The sequence below is a fragment of the Podarcis pityusensis genome (genome assembly GCF_964106645.2).
Source record: "Podarcis pityusensis genome assembly, chromosome: 4".
Taxonomy (NCBI): Eukaryota; Metazoa; Chordata; class Lepidosauria; order Squamata; family Lacertidae; genus Podarcis; species Podarcis pityusensis.
The window spans coordinates 68,422,275-68,442,899 of NC_138027.1; the positions used below are offsets into that span (position 1 = coordinate 68,422,275).

A 20,625-nucleotide genomic window follows, 5' to 3' on the forward strand; every position below is an offset into this window, starting at 1 on the left:
AAGGTTTAACAAGGCAACATAGCCAGGAGAGGCGGCAACTTACGCACGAGCAACCCCATAGCATTATACATTCTAAACAAAATTCTCCTTTTTACACAACGTGTATGACTTAAGAGATGTAGCCTTAAGCAAAACACTTCCACAGGACAATAGTTCTTCATGGAAGGATGGCCATATTCACTAACAAGGTTTGACTTCCAAGCCTTCAAGCATATGAACTTATGAAGCTGTTGTATACTGAGTCAAAACATTGATGTCCTGTGCAAACATTGGTCAGGGAAACTCAGGCCCGGGGACTGTGGCCCTCAGGTTCTTTCTGTCTGGCCCACCGAGTTGTCCTTAGGCTATACCCCATTCCTGCCAGAAACTACATCTATAAGCAACTCCCCATTTGCATGTGTTTGAGTCCTGCGTGACTGCTAATGCACAGGCCATTTGCAGCAGGACTAGATTACAGTGGTTCCTCTGTTTATGAACTTACTTCATTCTAGAAGACCGTTCTTACACTGAAAGCATTCTTAAACCGAAGCACGCTTTTCCTAATGAGGCCTCCTGCCGGTGGTGCCCTTCCACTGTTCGTCTTCTAGGGCAAAGTTCGCTAGCCGGAAAACCTACTTCCGGTTTTGCGGAGCTCATTCCCCAAATCGTTCGTTAACAGAACTGTTAGTAGACCGAGGTACCACTGTATGTGTGTCCTGCTGACACAGTGCCTCAAAAAGCAACCACCACATAAATGGGGACTTGTCTGTATAATTCTTTAGTTTGTGGATAATACGTTATACCACAAGTATTGAGTCAAGTAACTGGGCACAAAATAAGGTATGAGGGAGAGTGGGAGATACAGTAGTACCTCTGGTTAAGTACTTAATTCGTTCCGGAGGTCTGTAATTAACCTGAAACTGTTCTTAACCTGAAGCACCATTTTAGCTAATGGGGCCTCCTGCTGCTGCCGCGCTGTCGGAGCACAATTTCTGTTCTTATCCTGAAGCAAAGTTCTTAACCCGAGGTACTATTTCTGGGTTAGTGGAGTCTGTAACCTGAAGCGTATGTAACCTGAAGCGTATGTAACCCGAGGTACCACTGTATATGAATAAAGATAACACCACTTACACTGTAGGTTACTGTGGAAAAAACATCAAGGTTCAGTGGCTTGCTAAGTACTGTTGTTAATACTTAGGAGGAGAAAAATATGACTATAAATTATGTTCCTTAATTGAATAGAGCAATGGCGTTCAAAGGCATACACAATTCCCTGTGGAATAATAAGCACAAAACGTGATTGCTGAAACTTTATTTTTTAAAACTGCAAGAAAAGAACATGTAACACAATTACATTCACCGAATATTTCATGAAAAACTAAGCGCTTAATATGAGAGAATCTTTACATGTTTTAATTGCTCTTGGTTGCTTCATACTTTCTGAAAACGAGTTTTATGTTGTATTATTATCAAGAGTTTCCATAATTAAGCTTCTTGATACATCCTGTGCACTGAGCCAAAGTGTTTAAAATCTTTCACATGCCCGGTTCTAAGCTTTCGAACTTGGCTTGATGTCAGCAGGTATTTTTATGTTAATACAATATGCAGTACTAAAAAACATTGACCATTTCTAGTAGCACAGTGGCTGGGGTGTGGTGTGATAGTGTAATGCTTTGTGTGAGTGTGAGAGAGACCACTTCAATGTAGTAATTTCAAATGAGTACTTGCAGTACATTTTATTTTATTGCAGTTTTCCCTTCTAATCAAATCTAAATTCTTATTTAGCCTATAGTAATGTAGTAGTATTCATTTCATGCAACCTTTATCTACTGAAAGTGATATATGTGCTTGGTACAGGGAATGTACTATGTAAACATACAGTGAAGTTTTTCAGAAAGCTGGATTTGTTACTAAGAAACCAAAGATTTCAATAGTAAATCTTATTACAATACCATGTGTAACAAGTAAATTTTTATTAGAATGGTGTTTAATCAGGACGGCTCATTCTTAATTCTCTCAGTTGTTCTTGTTTTAAGCCAACATGTTGACAGACGACACTACCCATTTATTTAATTTATCTGCGACACTGAACACCATTCTAATAAAATAATAAAACAGCTTACACTTTTTTTCAGATGATAGGATGGAAATAGATGGTGGTAGAGAATCTAGTGATTGAGATATATCGAGCAGCAAGGGGCACTTGGGGCCCCAGAAGAGGCACAGAGGACCTTTGATCTCACCAGGGCTAACTAATTACCAGACATCTGTCCCTTATCATGTTGGAACTAGAGCTTTAGTGTGGTGGCACCTACCTGTTGCATATCAGGAAGGCACCCTCCTTTTTTGTCTTTTCATTGTCTGTTGAAGAGTTCCAGCAAGCCTACTAAGCAATGGGTTTTTACCCCCAATCTGTATCTGTATTTATTTGAAATTGTTTATATGCAGTTGCTTTCATACAAGCAATTATTTTGTGCATACTTTCTATTGTATTGTGACATCACTTTAAGATGCTTCATAGGAAGTGATTCATAAATGCAATAAAGAACAGTTAGCTTGCATTAGCAATGGCAAGTCTTGTAGCCGCATAATTAGGCATTAGCATGCATCTGGGGCCTTGGGTTCCTTCCAAGAATAGGACCCTCATCCTCGAAGGTGGAGACGTAGAAGAGTGTTTGTTAGGGAGAGGCTTTTTGAGGCCTTTCCTTTTCATTTGGGACATTGTCCCCCCCTCCTTTGGGGAAGGCATAGCAAGTAAAATAGTTAATATTTCCACCAATATTAAACCTAAAGACTGGAATCTAAGGTCTTAGTCTAACACTGAAGTCCCAAGTCTCCGCGATCAGGGGCTAGAAACCAAAGGCCCAGAAAGGATAGGGCTCTCTGTGAAATGAGCAAGGCCTCAACCGCTAGGCAAGCCAGCCTCAGGACAACAGGGCCAAAGATATTCCAGCAGGTGGTGGAACAGAAGTGGTGGTGGGGGAACAGAAACACTGAAAAGAAGGGGGCATAAACCTGAAATAATGCCCTAAAATCCGAGGAATATATCCCAGCCAGCCCAAGACCGACAAATAGGATGGAAGCAGCCACCAGCCTGCCTGGCCTCTGCTGAAATTGCATGCAAAACCTTCCCCGCAGGATGCAAAGCAACAGATCTCCACACCTCAGGGCCTGCAACGAAAGACCCCAACTGCAGCTCCATTCAGGCCTTCAGCCTGCAAATCCTCACCAGGCTGCTACATGCAGGCAGACAAAGCCATTGCACCTTAAAGCCGCTGGGTCCTCATCACCTCAGGGCCATAGCTGTCAACTTACAGATTTGAAAATAAGGGACCAGCAGCCAAAATAAGGGACCTGCAGCCTCACCTGTTCCAGGCACTCCAGTCTTCCTGTCCTCCTGCAGTCTGGTCAAACTCATGCTGGTAGCTTCGAGAACACTGTCCAACCAACCTTGTAACCAGAGGTTCAACTGAATAGAATCTGAATCACATGCACCACAAGGCCTATGCAGCCTCAACTTAAGATGGCTCCCTGGCCTGCCTTTGCACTGCAAGGTTTGCAGCAGCACGTGCAACAAAATGGCATCCAGCATTCAAAAAACCCCTCAGCTTGCATTAACTAGCCACACACAAGGCATGCAAGCTCCACCCCCCCAGTCGTTCTTAGACTTCTTATTGGGTGAGCAACACAGTCAAGCAACACAGTTGGAGCCTTCCTCCTCCCTGGCCGGCAGGGAGGGAGGGAGAAGAGCTGCTTCCTTTGAAATTTAAGGGACATCATTTAAGGGACATTTAAGGGACATCTATCAATAAGGGATAGCAGCGGGACATGGCGCTGGAATAAGGGACTGTCCCTTCAAATAAGGGACACTTGACAGCTATGCTCAGGGCATGACAGAGTGACATTTCCCCATGCTGAGAAGCATAGCTGTCAACTTACAGATTTGAAAATAAGGGGCTAGCAGCCTCGAAAATAAGGGATCAGCAGCCAAAATAAGGTATTTTAGTCAACTAGCTGAAGTACGAAGTTAAAAGGGACCAGATAATTTTGGAGAGCAGCGCCGGTTTTTAGCCCTTCGTTTCCAGAGGTTGCTGCTCAAGACACCAGCTGATGAAACACTGCAATTAAATAACTACAAGCAGCAACCACTTTTCGCGCAAAACGAAGTCCAAGCTACGAAGATGCTGCTGCACTTCTGTATCTGTTCTCTCGTGCTCCATCTGCAGCTCTCAGTTCCATCAAACAGGACAGGAGGAAGGGGGGGGAATAGCGCCCCAAGTAACCCGCAGATCAGACCATCTATGCTAGTCTACCACTACAAATCTATGGGAGAAGCGCTTACGGTCCTTTCTCCGCTTTCCCCCTCTATGGTTAGCCCTTGGAACACCTGCCCACGCCTCTGCCTCCACCTCCCCTCTCTGAACTGCTTTCTCTATGGTTGCCCTCGCTCTCCTCTTAAGGCTCCTCAGCAATTCATAGGCCGCACCAGGCTGCCCATCTCATCTGGGTCCTTCGGCGGCACAGCTGCAGTACGGCCTAGTGGCGGCAGCGGTGACGGGCAGAGGGGAGGCCCCAGGCAGAGACGCTCAGTTGGGTGACCGCGAGGAGGATGGCGGCGGAAGGGCCAGAGGCTCCCGCCAGTCCCGGCGGGGAGGGGCTCCCGGGGTCCGGGGCTGGTGAGAGGAGACTGGAGAGGGGTGGGCTGGGCAGCCAAGCAACACAGTTGGAGCCTCCCTCCTCCCTGGCTGGCAGGGAGGGAGGGAGAGGAGCTGCTTCCTTTGAAACCCGGGAAATTTAAGGGACATCATCAATAAGGGACAGCAGCGGGACACGGCGCTGGGATAAGGGAGTTGACAGCTATGCTGAGAATGCTGCAGGTGCTGCCGACCACACTGCGCTTAGGCCCTGCTGACTGCAAAGAACCACAAATTTTGGGTTTGTAGAACTGAGGAGGCTGGGGAAAGGGTTCAGTGGACGTAAAAAGCCCCTCCCTGGTGTGGCCCTACAGCAGCACAGCATGCATCTGCATACAGCGTGGCTGAGGCCACACCACAATTTCATTCCTGGCATGGCTACAAAGGTCTGCTGTTCCCAGAGCATGCTGCCCCTCCCGGGCAGCAGAGCAGGAATTGATTGGCAATAGTTCTTTTCTTTGTTGCACAGACAATGCCCCCCCCCCCCCATTTATGCAGGGGTTAGGTTCCAAGGCCCTGCGCGTTTCAGTGAAATCAATAATAATAATAATAAAAATAAAATATTTATTTATTTATTTATTTATTTATACCCCGCCCATCTGGCTGGGATTCCCCAGCCGCTCTGGGCGGCTTCCAGCAAAATATTAAAATACAGTGGTACCTCGGGTTAAGAACTTAATTCGTTCTGGAGGTCTGTTCTCAACCTGAAACTGTTCTTAACCTGAAGCACCACTTTAGCTAATGGGGCCTCCCACTGCTGCCGCGCCTCTGCTGTGCGATTTCTGTTCTCATCCTGAAGCAAAGTTCTTAACCTGAAGCACTATATCTGGGTTAGCGGACTCTGTAACCTGAAGCGTATGTAACCTGAAGCGTATGTAACCTGAGGTACCACTGTACAATAATCCATCAAATATTATGTTGGAAATGCCATCGAAAAAGCCAGCATACCCCTTTTTGTGACTTTTTGGGTCACTTCCGGATTTGGTGTGATTGCGCCCATATTGAAAATGTTTTTCAGGTTTCTTCATCGCCAGTTTTTTTTTTCTTTTGAAAGGCTTACAATGGAGTGGAGTGGAGATGAGGTAAGGAATTTATTGGAGCTCACCTAATGTATTTCCTTCTCTTAACATTAAGCATGTCTGAGTGGTACCTGGGGGAGAGACGTTGTGTGAAACCCAGATATATCATTCTTAGTCTAAACGCTTTATTTTCTGACCTTGAACATATACACCTCTTCTTTTATACCCGATTATATTCATAAATCATCAAGGAGCTTTATGTTGGTCTTAACATTATTTATCTGAAAGCTGGTTCTTGTATTTGAGTAAAAAAAAGGACACGTATTTCTTTAAGAAGATTGAAACTCTTAAACAGCTGGAGGTTGTCTTAACAAGAATAAAAATGGTACTGTTGTGCAACCATTCAGTGCTTTTTGTCAGCCATTTCTGTGTAGGAAACATGACGTGCCTCTGATCAGATAGTGGGAATGTTTTCTTCTACTTCCCTGAGTCACTTGCGAGGAATGTTAAGATTAATGTACCAGATGAATTCTGTCACTGCTGTAATAATGGAAATCACTTTGCTTTTGAACTTGCCACACATTTTAAATAAAAGCCAGGTATTTAAGAGGTCTAGTATTGATTTCAGGAGAAATTAGTTGCACATTTTGGTGTTAGGCATTGCTTGTTTATGACCAATCCTGGACTTGCTTAACTTAGCCCATTACGTATGGAGTTTGGCACACTGTGTTCCTTTGTTTCTGGAAGCAGCTTTCATATTTATATATTGCTTCATCAGGAATGGTTATTTTACTCAGTTTCTTGCCACCATTCCAGCTCAGCACAGACAGAATAGGATCTGCAATGTAGCCCAGACTGCTGCTCATAAGCAGCTTTTGACTTCAGAGGAACTCTTGAGTCCATATGCATAGGAGTGCTGCCTTAAGCGGATAGCATAAATAAACTTTCTAACAGAAATCCAAAAAAAGACACCACACTGATCTGACCACACTGATGCCACAATGTTGTGGGCTGAGCTTAACTGTGCTAAAGTGCAGCTTTGCATCATAGCAAGTTAGTTGGACAAATTATTCCACAAGTGGAAAGATCATATTAAAGAGGAGTGTGTGGTAACTATATATTGACTGGGTACTTTGACCTTAATTTATTCCAAGAAGTTTTCTGAACAACTTATTTTTATCACATGCTTCAAGTGGACTGAGATGTCAGTTCATACACAGAAAAGTACAGACACTCCCACATACATATTGCAAAACAGGCATGAGTCTGTAGACAAATTGACTTGATGGTCATGTTGAATAACACTTGAGTAGACAAATAGTTATTGCATTCAAAATAAGTGTGTAAATTTGACAGAAATAAGCAGCATGTGTTGGAATAATCAGTAGAAAATAGTATTATCTTCTGTTTTTGAGCTTTAGCTTATAGTGGAGGTTGCTCTGAACTTTCAGCAAGTGATGTAGACTCCAAAGGCCTCTGCATAAATGACCTTTTGTTGTTGATGGGAAGCTTTGCATGATGTTGTGATTTAAAAAATAAATATATCCTACAACTAATCAGCCTAATAATTTAAAAAATCAAGTTCACCCAATGTCATAAAATATTTGGAAGGAAATACTAACTGCTAACAACAAAGGGCTTTTCTAGACTCCTTAACTTCAAATAAGATTTCTGTTCATTTTATAGCAGGCATTCTCTAGTTAATTTTCAAGCATAATAGAAATCAAAGGAAAAATTAATGGAGTGTCATGCCTGATCTTATTTCAAAATATGAATAGCTTATTGCTTCAACTGTAATGGGCTCCTGTAAGTTTTGTTATGAGTAGCATTGACCTCTTTTACCTGTAAACAGAGCACTGATGATGATCACCTGTATCATAAAGATGCCATGCAAAGTTTATTTGGTATTTGGTATAATGATTTGAAGATAAAATATATGTGTGCTAATTGCTTAATCATGTGTGCAGCTTGGCTTAAAAATGCAAATGAAAAAGACTGTTTCCTGCATAAAAGCTGTGCTTGGCTTTTACACAAGTACAAATATTTAAGAGAAAAGATCAAAATGATTCATAACTTGCTCAGCAACACATGTGTAGTATTTTATTTTAGGTCCAGAGGGATATTATTGGGAAATAAGAATAATTCTTATTTTGAATTATTAGTGTGTAGTCCCACACATGACTAGTACAGGCATGTCTTGATTGTATAATGTTCACCCCCAGCACATTGGTGCATCTGATGAAGGGCTACTGTTTGGTCAATTGCCACATCTGCTCTATTAATACAAATGTTTTCTGCCTAGATTTATTATTTCCTGCATTTATAAACTGCTTTTCACCACTTTGTTTGTTTACTCATTTTGTTGGAAACTGTATCAAGCAAACAAACAAAAAAACCCCACATTATACAAAGTAATAAAACTTTTTAAATCCTCATGAGTTAAACAACAAAACAATACTACAGTACAAAATTATTATGAGATTGAGAGCAAAAACAATGCAGACTTAGGCTTCAGACTTCAACCAAAACAATCCAGACTTCAGACTTGTGAGATCTGCTTTGTAAAGGACATACAGTTAAGATCAAAGACCAGTGTGCCCCTGAGTAAATTCTAAGCCTGGATGAGCAAGTGTGTATTAAATAGCTAATCGAAGCTCATTAATCATGGAGCCATCTGTGCTTCCAAGAGAAGGAAGTTCCACAGTAAGGGCACAGATACCCAAGAAGGCATTAGTGCAGGTCTACACACAGTGAGCAACACTTGCTAGCAAGACTGGAAAGGGTCCCTCTACCAATCTCAGAACCCAGGCAGGCTGGTTAAGATGCCAGCAAAAACGAGGCAGGACCCAAAGGTTACCAGGAAGGATTATTTTGTCTCTGAAAAGCTTACTTTTATTATAGGGGTTGTCTGTATTCAGGAATCCTGCTTGCTTTTGTTAATGTGTCCTTGCAAGCCAGAGTTGCATGGAAGCTATTGTTATAGCCATTTATTAACCTCGTAGATAAACGTATGGGGTGGGGGAGGGAAGGGATACTGTTCTGAAATAAAAACGTTAATTTACAGTAAGCGTGATGAAGGAAGTTAGTTAACATTGCTTGTAGATTCCAAGTCTCTCCCCCCCCTTCCCTAAATTAAACTTTTTTTTTCAAATAAACCTTGTGGTACAAACAGTTCTTAAGAAAATTCTATAGATAGAAATTATGTACACAAGGGGGAGTTCTGTATATACAAACCATATGCTAGTACCAGTAACAGACAGACATTTTATCACGTTCCGCTTCTCTGGAGTGGTCATAGTTCTCTTGGAAAAAAGAAAAAAAAAGCTAAACTAAGCTGTATAAGGTCTCGCAAATGTTTCGTGTCTAAGTTCAAAGCAGCAGTTAGAACTAAAATTATCTTGTAAAGGCTGCGTTTGAGATAAGAGGAAAATAGCTAATTCTGGTGCCTAATGGAAAAAAGATTAAGTTGCTGAAAAACCTATTGGAAATGCGGTTGGACAGATTAAACTGGGTTCGCCTCCTCTTTTCCTATTGTATGATTACAGTAGGTATTGTAGAGCCTGGCCTTTGTGAGTTCTTTGTTAGTTGGGATACAGATGAGCCTTCTGTGATGTTTGCATCTATTTATACGACTTTATGCACACCACATTTTAAATACAGTCGTACCTCGGTTGTCGAATACCCTGGAACTCGTATGTTTCGGCTTACGGACAATTGAAAACTGGAAGCGAGTGTTCGGGTTTTCGATTGATTTTCGGAAGCCGAACTTCCAGTGCGGCTTCCGATTGAGTGCAGGAAGCACCTGTAGCCAATTGGAAGCTGTGCCTTGGTTTTCAAACATTTCCGGAAGTCGAACGGACTCCCGGAATGTATTCTGTTCAAGAACCAAGGTACAACTGTTTTCGATTTCTTATTATTCAATATGTTTCAAGATTATGACATAGTATAAAAGAACAGAGCCATACAGGACTTCCCCTACGGACCTAAGTGGATGAACAGGTGCATATACAGAGTTGTAGTTTTTTAGGTAACTTTCAACTCTGTATGTCAATGCTAAACCACGCAATCTTTTGTGGCTTGTAATTTTTGTGAGACTTAATATCAAGCGAGGTTTCTACTGTTCCAGGGAAACTGAAACATTGAGCTTGGTTGTAAGAGTTTTTTCTGTTATGACTACCTTTGGTTTGCTGATTTTTAACCTGCTTTTCTCGTCACACTATTTTCAGATGCTCTTGTAATAGACAACAGTCTCCAAGGTTAATTTTCGTTAACTTATTTCAACTGCCATCAGCCTTTTAGGAAAAGCAGCACAGAGAAGCATTGGCCCATCCATTGCAAACAGATTCGCCATAAATTTTCCTAGGAATTTTGAGAAGTATTTGTTTGGCTTATCATTAGGAGGTATTCATCTTGGTGCTTGACTCAGGTGGTGAAGGGTACACCCTTTAAACAAGTATTTTAGAAATTTCAAAGGAATTTATAACGGAACAAGTTGCATCACTTTATTGTTAAAAGTGCTGCAGCTGTGTGTAGGACATAGCTGTTGGCGTTTTTAGTAGGCAATCGGTTGCAGGTATCATGAAACAAAATGGTTATCTTCAAAGGATTCTTGCAGACAAAAGGTTCCACAACTGTCATGCACACACTGTATAACAATCCTTTGTTCACTAAATTGCTCTTAATCTAAAGTGCCTTCTCCTCCTCCACCCCCATTTCTTGCTTAATGGAACAACCATTGGAGAAACATAGTATTAATCATGAAATCCACTACTCCCATTTTTGCAGTTGTGGGTTGCTGTAACTAGGCCTATTCACAGATTCATTAAAGGTGGATAAACATTGTTGAGTAATATGGTGGCTCCTTAGATGTGTGTATTTTAACAATTAAGCAATAAAATGTGTGTGTGTGTGTGTGTGTGTGTGTGTTTGCCTTGCTAGATTTGATGTTATATCTAAACTTACCATGGAAAATGGAGCACTTTGATAGATCAATTTTCCTCTTTGCTTTAAAGATTTACTGATGTTAAGCTGTGTGCTACACACTTCTGCTAGGCCAGCTGTTGGTGAGGAAAACGTCACCTATATAAAATGACCTGTCAGATAACAATGTCATTTTAAATCCTTCACGTACTGCAGTTCTGCAACGTAATGGGGTTTCTGTCAACCCAGAGAACATTGCTTTATAAGGTTTATCAAGCTTTTCATCATTTTGACATAGGCTTCCAAATTATGGATTGGTTTACAGTGGAGTTGGTTTACCACTCTTACCAAGCCAGCAGCTGCTTAGACACTTAATTTTTTTAAAAAAATAACCTAGGCAATCAGATTTCTGAATTGTAGGGGGTTGGGCCAGATGGCCTTCAGAGTCCCTTCCAGATCTTCAGTTTATGATTCTATGTTCTTCAGGGCTCATGCAGCTAGTGTTGTAACAATCTGGTGCCAGGTGGCCAGTTAGAAGAAGTCATATGGCAAGATCACCGAGATCAAACAGATTATGACCATCTTACATTCAGTCTTGATTATAGTGCCTGTGAATGCTTCCGGAACACCATTTAATGGTGTCAGTTGGATGAGGATGTTGACAAGATGCTCAAAAGGGTCTGCTGGGCAAGGTGTGGAAATTCCAGCGTTTCTCTCTGCTGTACATGGCAAGTAAAGATTAGTACGTGGTGGTGTTACAAGATGTTTTTCAGAGAAACTTGTCTCTTTTACTAATCTTTCAGGGGTTTCTCAGAACATGGACAGAAACCTAGAGTGACTAACTCTCTCCCCACACATCCCACTCTTCGCCAACTGTTTAGATGCCGCACATCAGCTGTGACTGTGGACAAAATGAAAGAGGAGAGGGCTTAACTTAACATTATGTGGCCATCCCTCTCCTGCTCATACTAATACACAGCCAAGCACACACACATATATAAAGCACACTCAGAACACACTGCATTGCTCATACATTTTCATTCAAGTCCCTTTTTCCTCCCTTTAAATTTGAAACACCAAGGTGGTAGGGAATGGGGAGAGAATTAATGGCCCACTCTTCATCCTTTTCTGAGGCAAGGGGGCTTTCTGTGCCTAAAGAACACCTCTGTTGACTTTATCAAGTTTTGCAAGCATACTCCTCCTGAAAACTTGCATAGAGTTAGGATCAAGTGCATCCATGCTTATAATATTGTTACGAGTTTGGTTGCTAGAGTTTGTGGCTGCAAGGCACCCATAATTCCTGGATTTAGTCAGTGTTATAATTTAATCAATGCTTTGTGAGTTAAACTGAAAGTGAGGCTTCTAATAGCTGGACTCAGATTTCCGTGTAAGACGATTGCCTGAGATACGATTAACAGAGAACAAAGACAGGGAGATGGGCTATCAGTGAATCAGAGACTCTTGTCAGCTGGCAGATGGGTGGAGCCCGACCTTGAGGTCTGAGATCGTTATTCAGAAGCCAGAGTTTTTGTTAGGAGGAAGTTTGAGGATTTCGGTTGGCTATGGCATGATCGAGGGGAAAAGGTGTCACTCTGTTAAACGCAGCAGGCTGGAGGGGGGGGGGGTCTGAACACAATACGGGCTGACAGTTTGAATCAGAGACTACTACAATGGGAGAAGCAGAACCCTTTTGAAGTGTGATGCTGGGAGCCCCAACGTTATTGGCTCAAGTTGTATATATGTGTCAATAAGTAAATATGCATACTGTGTCTCATTGTCCAGAAGGAAACACAGACCCTGGGTAAGAGCCTGGAACTGCTGTGAAGATTGTGGGTGGTGTTCAACAGTATCCTGTCTTTACCTCAGTTCCTGAGGTTTGCCAGTCAGATAAAGAGAGAGAGCAACCATGTCTATACAGCCCTCCTTTTTCTTGTGTGGGCAGGAATGCTTTTTATGTAAAATAAAAAGAAGTGGGCAGTGTTATAAGAGTACAGTGGTACCTCAGATTAAGTACTTAATTCGTTCCAGAGGTCCATTCTTAACCTGAAACTGTTCTTAACCTGAAGCACCACTTTAGCTAATGGGACCTCCTGCTGCTGCCACGCCACCGGAGCACGATTTCTCTTCTCATCCTGAAGCAAAGTTCTTAATCTGATGTACTTTTTCTGGGTTAGCGGAGTCTGTAACCTGAAGCGTCTGTAACCCGAGGTACCACTGTACACAAGATTTCAGGAAATAGAAATCAATGTTTCTTCCTGTTTCCTGAGGAATTAGAGAAATACTTCTAACTATGCTGCCATGGCTATGCCAAAACTTCCCCAATGCTACTAACATGTAGTTATTTTTTTATTAATATTTTCGCTGTTGCAGATGCCCTTGCAGATAAAATCAGTGGATTTTTTTTTTGGGGGGGGGGGAGTAGAAAAATACTTTAAAAGTACTTGGGTATTGGACCTGGCATGCCAGTTAGCAGTTTTCCATCCCTGACATAAGCTATAATTCTCACTCCTTCATTTTCAAGACATAATTTAGTTTTCCACAATTGAGAGAGAGAAATCAGTTGTAGCCTTTAAAAAAAACACGCATTCAGACACAATATTTCTGTTTCATTTACTCATTCTAGAATCATTAGTGGTTGTGTGATCAGTCAAGGTTTTTGGGTACTTAAACGGTTCTAGTTAATTAGTGGTAACTGCAAATGAATGGGAAATTATTATTTTAAGGTTTCATTGAGTTGTAAAACTCCAGCACTTGTGGTAGTGTGGTTTTCCTAATGTGATCCTGTATTTTTAACAACTCTGGTTTGTGGTTTTGCTGAAGCATCTGCATTTCCCCCCAAAATGTGTACCTTTTTATAGATAAAACTAGTTCATAAGACAAGCGTGTTGGATCAGGCTAATGATCTATCCAGTCTAGCATTACAGGGGCTGACCAGATGTCTGTGGGAAGCCTGCAAGGTAGACAAGAACACAACACAACCTACCAGCAACTTGTATTTAGAGGCTGACAGCCATTGATAGGCTTTGTCCTCCATGTTATTTGTCCAGTCTTTCAAAGCCATTCAGGTTGGTTGCCACCACAGCCTCCTGCGGGTTTTGAGTTCTATATTTTAACTGTGTTCTGCATTAAGTACTTTTTACCTGTCCTTAATCTTCCAACATTCAGCTTCATGGAATGTCCATGAGTTCTAGCATTATTAGAAAGGGAGAGAAAACTGTCCTCTATCCAACTTTTTCCATGCCATGTATAATCAGTGCTTTTTTTCTGGGGGTACGCAGGGGGACACATACCCCTAAACATTATGTGAGTCTAAGTTTGGCCTCATTGAGGGGCAGTATTTCAATATGAGTAGGGAAATGAGAGTACCCCTAAACATTTTTTAAAACACTGTGTATAATTACCGTATTTTTCGCTCTATAGGACGCACCAGACCATAAGACGCACCTAGTTTTTGGAGGAGGAAAACAAGAAAAAAATATTCTGAATCTCAGATGCCAGAACAACAAGAGGGATCACAAGCAGCAATCCCTCTTGCTGTTCTGGTTTCTGGGATAGCTGCGCAGCCTGCATTTGCTCCATAAGACGCACACACATTTCCCCTTACTTTTTAGGAGGGAAAAATGAGTCTTATAGAGCAAAAAATACAGTATATAAAACTTCTATCATGTTACTGCTTACTTGCCTTTTTTGTAAACTAAAAAGTCCCAAATGCTGCAACTTTTCCCTATCGGGGAGTTGCTCTATCCCCTTGACCAATTCGGTTGCCCCTTTCTGCACTTTCTCCAAGTCCTTGCCTTTTTACAATTCATGAAAATAGCATTGCATGTGTGCTTTGGGATTTGAGGAATAGTAATGCAAGGGGCATACGTGTGTGTGTGTGTGTGTGTGTGTGTGTCTATTTGTGCAGATGCAACTATTTTTGTAGTGCCAGTTTTTTGTTTTTGTTTTTAAATAATTCGTAGAAGTATTGTAAATGGATGCATTTAGTACATATAAATGTAAAATAGTATCTTGGCACATGTGTGTCTTTATGTGAAGCAGAAAATAAATACTCTTTAACACACACACACACACACACACACACACACACACTCTTTAATGAAAATGGCTGTGCTTGAAAATGGAAGGTGCTATGCAATGAAATGCATTTGATATGATGTGCACTTTTATGTACTAAATAGAGATTTATTTATTTATTTATTTATTTTAAAAAGCTTTGTAAAGTGGCTTCAGTTATTATTCAGTTATTATTATTATTTCCTGTTTTAGCCTTTAAAGCATTAGTAATCACCAAGACTGGCTCAAAACAACTTTTCTTCACCATCCACTACCCAGCCTCACCCAGCCCCCAAATGAGAACATGCATTGGCAGGAAAATGCATTGTTTAGTTTGTGATAATTTCACAAGAGGACAAAGGAATAAATCCTATAATATTTTCTTCACTGGGCTTTAATTCAAGGCTTCTGTTTAATAGAGAAAGTTGTAGGCTGAGTGATAGCTATGGATTTGTGATTCAGCATGTGATTCAGTGGTCTTTCATAGTGTTCCATGGTGTCCTCGTTTTCTGTATTGCACTTTTTGGTGTTTGCAAAAATTACAACAGAACTAACTAAGAAAAACATGAGAAAAATTCTGCATACTCTTGTGTTACTGATATTTTTGCCAACCAAGACAGTACAGTTTTAGAGGAAATTCATCTGTGGTTTTAAAATGTAGTTACAAACTGGTTTACCATTAGAAGAGTAAGCTACATGGACTGTAACATGATAAGATGTTGAGTCTTCTGAAGAGCTCCTGAAATTTTATCACTCAAAGATGCTAGTTAATAGGCATCCTAATATGCTCACCTGGTGATGAAGGGGCTCACTTTGTTTTGCTCGTTCCATGTGAGGCACTGCAAAAAGGTCCATAAGAAGGAACCATCTCTGGGTCAGCTTGGTATTGAGTGGTGATCAGCAAACGTGCCCTGTGCTTCATGTGTTCAGATTCTATTAGAACCGGCCAATTTTTTTTTCTGGGAACCGCCTTGAGATCTTATGATGAAGGGCGGCATATAAATTTTAATTAATTAATGCCAGGTCCGGATTGAAACTGTGAATGGCCATTTTTGAATTTTGTATTTCATTGTTTTTCATTGTTGTTTCTTTGAAAAAAATTTACATATAAAATGTGTGAGGAGGATGCTGCCATTGAATGAGTGACTGAGAAATGCTTCAGCCGAGATATTGAGCAGGGGGAACGGGATATAGATAGGTAAGGCAGCCTATAGGACTGTCATCACCTTTGGATTGCAGGTTGTTGTTGTTTTTTAGTTTTCCTGTCTGTGCGCACAACATATATCTATCAATATACATACCAGTATATTTGCTATTTTTGTAAAATACTTAAGAGACTGTTTTGGTATTCAGTGGTGAATTAAATTCTCATCTGTCTGGTTGGATAGTAAAGGTATAATTTCAAGAGCTGTCTTCAGTGCTAACTTGTTAGGGTTACTTATCTTGTTCCCCTAACTCACTGGATAGGGTAACTGTTAGGTGTATTTGTAGCTGGTTGACTTGACTGAACCTGAAGAACGCTCACTAAAAGTGCCTGGACTTAAGTGACAAGTGGGGTGCTGCAGGTTCTGTCCTTAGAACCATTGTTGTTTAATGTCTTGGTAAACAACTTGGATGAAGGAATTGAGGGGATACTCATCAATTTGCAGATGACACCAAACTGGAAGGGGTAGCTAATGCCGCAGAAGACAGAATCGGAATTCAGGAAGCCCTTAACAGGTTAGAAAACAGGGCCTAAACTAACAAAATAAATTTCAGAAGGGACAAGTGTCAGGTACTACATTTAGGCAAGAATAACCAGCTGCACAAATAGAAGGTGGAGGACATATGGATTGGCAATAGTATATGTGAAAAGGATCTAGGGGCCTTAGTAGACCACAAGTTTAACATGCATCAACAGTGTGATGCAGGCGCAAAAAAGGCTAATGCTATTCCAGGCTGCATCAACAGAAATATAGCATCCTGATCAAGGGGAGTAATAGTGGCACTTTAGTCAGCCTTGGTCAGACCACACCTGGAGTACTGTGCCTAGTTCTGGGCACCACAATTTAAGAAGGATATTAATAAGCTGGAATGTCTGCAGAGGAGGGTGACCAAGATGATCAGGGGCATGGAAACCAAGCCTTATGAGGAATGGTTGAGGGTGTTGGGTATGTTTAGCTTGGGAAAGAGGCGACCAAGAGGAGATATGATAGCCATCTTCAAATATCTAAAGGGTTGTCACATGGAAGATAATAAAATCATAGAATTATAGAGTTGGAAGGAACTCCCAAGGGTCCAGCCTCCTGCAGTGCATGGGGCTCTAACCCATGACCCTGAGAATAAGAGTCTCATGCTCTACCAGCTGAGCTGTCTATGGAGCAAGCTTGTTTTCTCCTGCTCTGGAGGGTAGGACCCAAACTAATGGCTTCAAGAAAGGAGATCCTGACTAAACATTAGGAAGAACTTTCTGACAGTAGGAACTGTTCGACAGTGAAACAGACTTCCTCCGGACCTTATGGACTCTCCTTCCTTAGATGTTTTTAAGCAGAGGTTGGATGGCCACCTGTCATGGGTGCTTGAGTTGGGATTCCTCCCTTGCAGGAGGTTGGGCTAGATGACCCTCAGGATCCCGTCCAACTCTACAATTCTATGATTAAATTTACTTTGTGGCGTTGCTGAATCCAGGCAGGAGAAGAACCAATGTATAGGTAGCAGTGCAGGCATTCTCCCATCCCCACTTCATGGTGTTTGTGGTCCTTGGATGCTCCCACAAAAAGATTGGAAAAGAGCAGAAACAGAAGGTATTCAAAAATATACCCACCAAAATATTGCAAGATAGTGTTCAGACTTAAGTTACTCCTGAACTCTTGGTTGACCTACCAAAATGTTCATCAAGTTTATGATTTCAGAAAAGAGTGACTTAATTGTGGATTTTGACACTGGGAATTGGGAAAAATTAGTGTCACCTAAATGAGCCAAATTGATGTGTTTTGCTTTTCCAAATGATATTGCCTTTTAAGATGGTTTTATTTGCCTTTTTTAAAACCATAAAGTGTACATTTGCTAATATAACTTTTCACTGCTTTGAGGGAGGCAGCAGTTTGGTTTGGGGCTGCTGCTTTGCTCGGATTTCGTTAAGTGTTGAAAATGCTGATTTCTTTAAAAGGGGCATTTCAAGTGGTGTGGTACTTTTATCTCTGCAAAGGAAGTCCTTTTTTAAAAAAAGGAAACTGTTAATGTCTGTACTTCTATTCCTGCCAGTTTCAGTTGAGTCATCTACAGTTGTGAAGCGCATCTCATGACCAGCTGTATATACGAATTTATAAATGGAAAGCAGAACCTGTGGAAAGCCTGCTTTGTTGATGCACAGAAAAGAGAAACTCAATCTCTTCTTTCTTAAACACACACACATTTGTCTTGGCTTACGTTTTGTGTGTTCCCCTTCCTCCATTTATATTAAAAATAAATATTGGCTAATAATACTTACCATTATTATAGCTTTGTTGTACTGTCTGCCCTAAGGTCTCATATTGTTTTAATGTAGAATGTTTACATGTTATTCATTGTAGCTGAATTACTGCAGAATTTGTCTGACATAGTTTATTATTTTTTGTGTTTCTCATTAAAGTATGTTGCTTTGTGTTCTTTGAGAATGTATATTTTCTGTATTGTTTTTACAGATTTTCCTTACGAAAAAGAACATCTGAAAATGTGTTTGGAACCAGTTTCTGTTGTTCTTTTTCTCTCTCTCCTACCCCCGCCAATTTTATGATCTCGCCAATACAGTAAACAATTTTGAGAATGCAATAACATATTGTGCCATATTAAAAATTTTCAAATAGGCAGCAATCAGCATTGTTTGCATTGCATGGGATGTGATTTTGCAGGATCTACATGTCTTGTTTTTCTTTTTTAAAGGACTCAGTAGTTGTATTTCTCTAGGACACCCAATATTTTTCTTGGTTGCAGTCTATTGGAATTGCCTAGTACTGGCAGAACTGGGTTTTCTTTGTGTGTCAGGAGTGTTTTGTTGTTGTTGTTGTTGTTTAGTCGTTTAGTCGTGTCCGACTCTTCGTGACCCCATGGACCAGAGCACGCCAGGCACTTCTGTCTTCCACTGCCTCCCGCAGTTTGGTCAAACGCATGCTGGTAGCTTCAAGAACACTGTCTAACCATCTTGTCCTCTGTCGTCCCCTTCTCCTTGTGCCCTCCATCTTTCCCAGCATCAGGGTCTTTTCCAGGGAGTCTTCTCTTCTCATGAGGTGGCCAAAGTATTGGAGCCTCAGCTTCACGATCTGTCCTTCCAGTGAGCACTCAGGGCTGATTTCCTTCAGAATGGATAGGTTTGATCTTCCTGCAGTCCATGGGACTCTCAAGAGTCTCCTCCAACACCATAATTCAAAAGCATCAATTCTTCGGCGAACAGCCTTCTTTATGGTCCAGCTCTCACTTTCATACATCACTACTGGGAAAACCATAGCTTTTACTATATGGACCTTTGTTGGCAAGGTGATGTCTCTGCTTTTTAAGACGCTATCTAGGTTTGCCATCGCCTTCCTCCCAAGGAGCAGGCGTCTTTTAATTTCGTGGCTGCTGTCACCATCTGCAGTGATCATGGAGCCCAAGAAAGTAAAATCTCTCACTACCTCCATTTCTTCCCCTTCTATTTGCCAGGAGGTGATGGGACCAGTGGCCATGATCTTCGTTTTTTTGATGTTGAGCTTCAGACCATATTTTGCGCTCTCCTCTTTCACCCTCAATAAAAGGTTCTTTAATTCCTCCTCACTTTCTGCCATCAAGGTTGTGTCATCTGCATATCTGAGGTTGTTGATATTTCTTCTGGCAATCTTAATTCCGGCTAGGGATTCATCCAGCCCAGCCTTTCGCATGATAAATTCTGCATATAAGTTAAACAAGCAGGGAGACAATATACAGCCTTGTCGTACTCCTTTCCCAATTTTGAACCAATTAGGTGTTCCATATCCAGTTCTAACTGTAGCTTCTTGTCCCACATAGAGATTTCTCAGGAGACAGATGAGGTGATCAGGCACTTCAGGAGTGTTTGTTCTAGATTAAGGTTACCAGATATTTTTCAATGAATCAGGGGACACTTTTCAACTTTAGTAGGAATGATAGGATTTAGTCAGGGGACTGATTTGTAAATCTGGGGACTGTCCCTGGGAAACGGGGACGTCTGGTAACCTTATTCTAGATGAAATAGTCAGCTCAGTAGCAGAGAAATTGGTTTGCATGCAAAATGTCCCAGTTCAATCCCTAACATCTCTAGATAGAGTAAAAAAACCTGGACAGCTACTTCCACTTGTTCCCTTCACCAACAGTGGTGGCTATGTCTTCATACAGGGTTGCATTTGGAAGGAAATCCACCCAGGATCACTTGAAGGGATGTTGTAACAGTGGAACAAAACAATCCTCATATTTCTTCAGGCATGGATGAAGGGTAGGAGTTTTTATGATCACAAACTGTTGCCAGAGCAAATGATTTACTTGCCAGAAGCAAACTGACAGTTACAGCTGTTGATCCATCATTTGTTGACTAGAGTGAAGGTAGATGGTTTTCATCTGTGGATATGTCAGAAAAACGAATAATTGATCTTGGTTTGGTTGTGACATATCATAACACAATTTTCAAGCAAAAGTTTGTTTTACATTTTTATATGATACATTTTGGCATTTGTTTGGCATGTCTGGAAAGTGGATGGTGGTGAATTTGAGGAAATAGAAAAAGCCACATCCACTGAAACAGTTCTAGTTGAGGAGAGTAATAGTTTGCACCCCCCCCCCCTTATTGCTTGCATTATTGTTACTATTATTATATCCTTTGAGGAGCCATTTTCTATATTGTGACATTTGTAGTTTGTTGTACTATTAATGCCAACTGACTTGCATGTAGAACAGAAAATTTAACTAGAAAATTTAACTGGTGTTACATCTGATCCCTAATTGTCAGAACACCA

The 20,625-nt window shown here is 41.1% G+C and overlaps 1 protein-coding gene across 6 annotated transcripts in view; it reads left to right on the forward strand.

The window, feature by feature from the left end:
• ARHGAP6 (Rho GTPase activating protein 6) overlaps positions 1 to 20,625 on the forward strand; it is a 193,694-nt gene that overhangs the window by 95,366 nt on the left and 77,703 nt on the right. The window contains exon 1 of one of the 6 annotated variants that reach the window (XM_081001306.1): positions 5,734 to 5,755. The exons of the other annotated variants lie outside the window; for them this stretch is intronic. Within the exon in view, the coding sequence (XP_080857432.1) occupies positions 5,735 to 5,755 (21 nt within the window). The 5' untranslated portion in view covers position 5,734. Of the gene's footprint in view, positions 1 to 5,733; positions 5,756 to 20,625 lie in introns of those variants that run through there. 6 annotated transcript variants of the gene reach the window in all.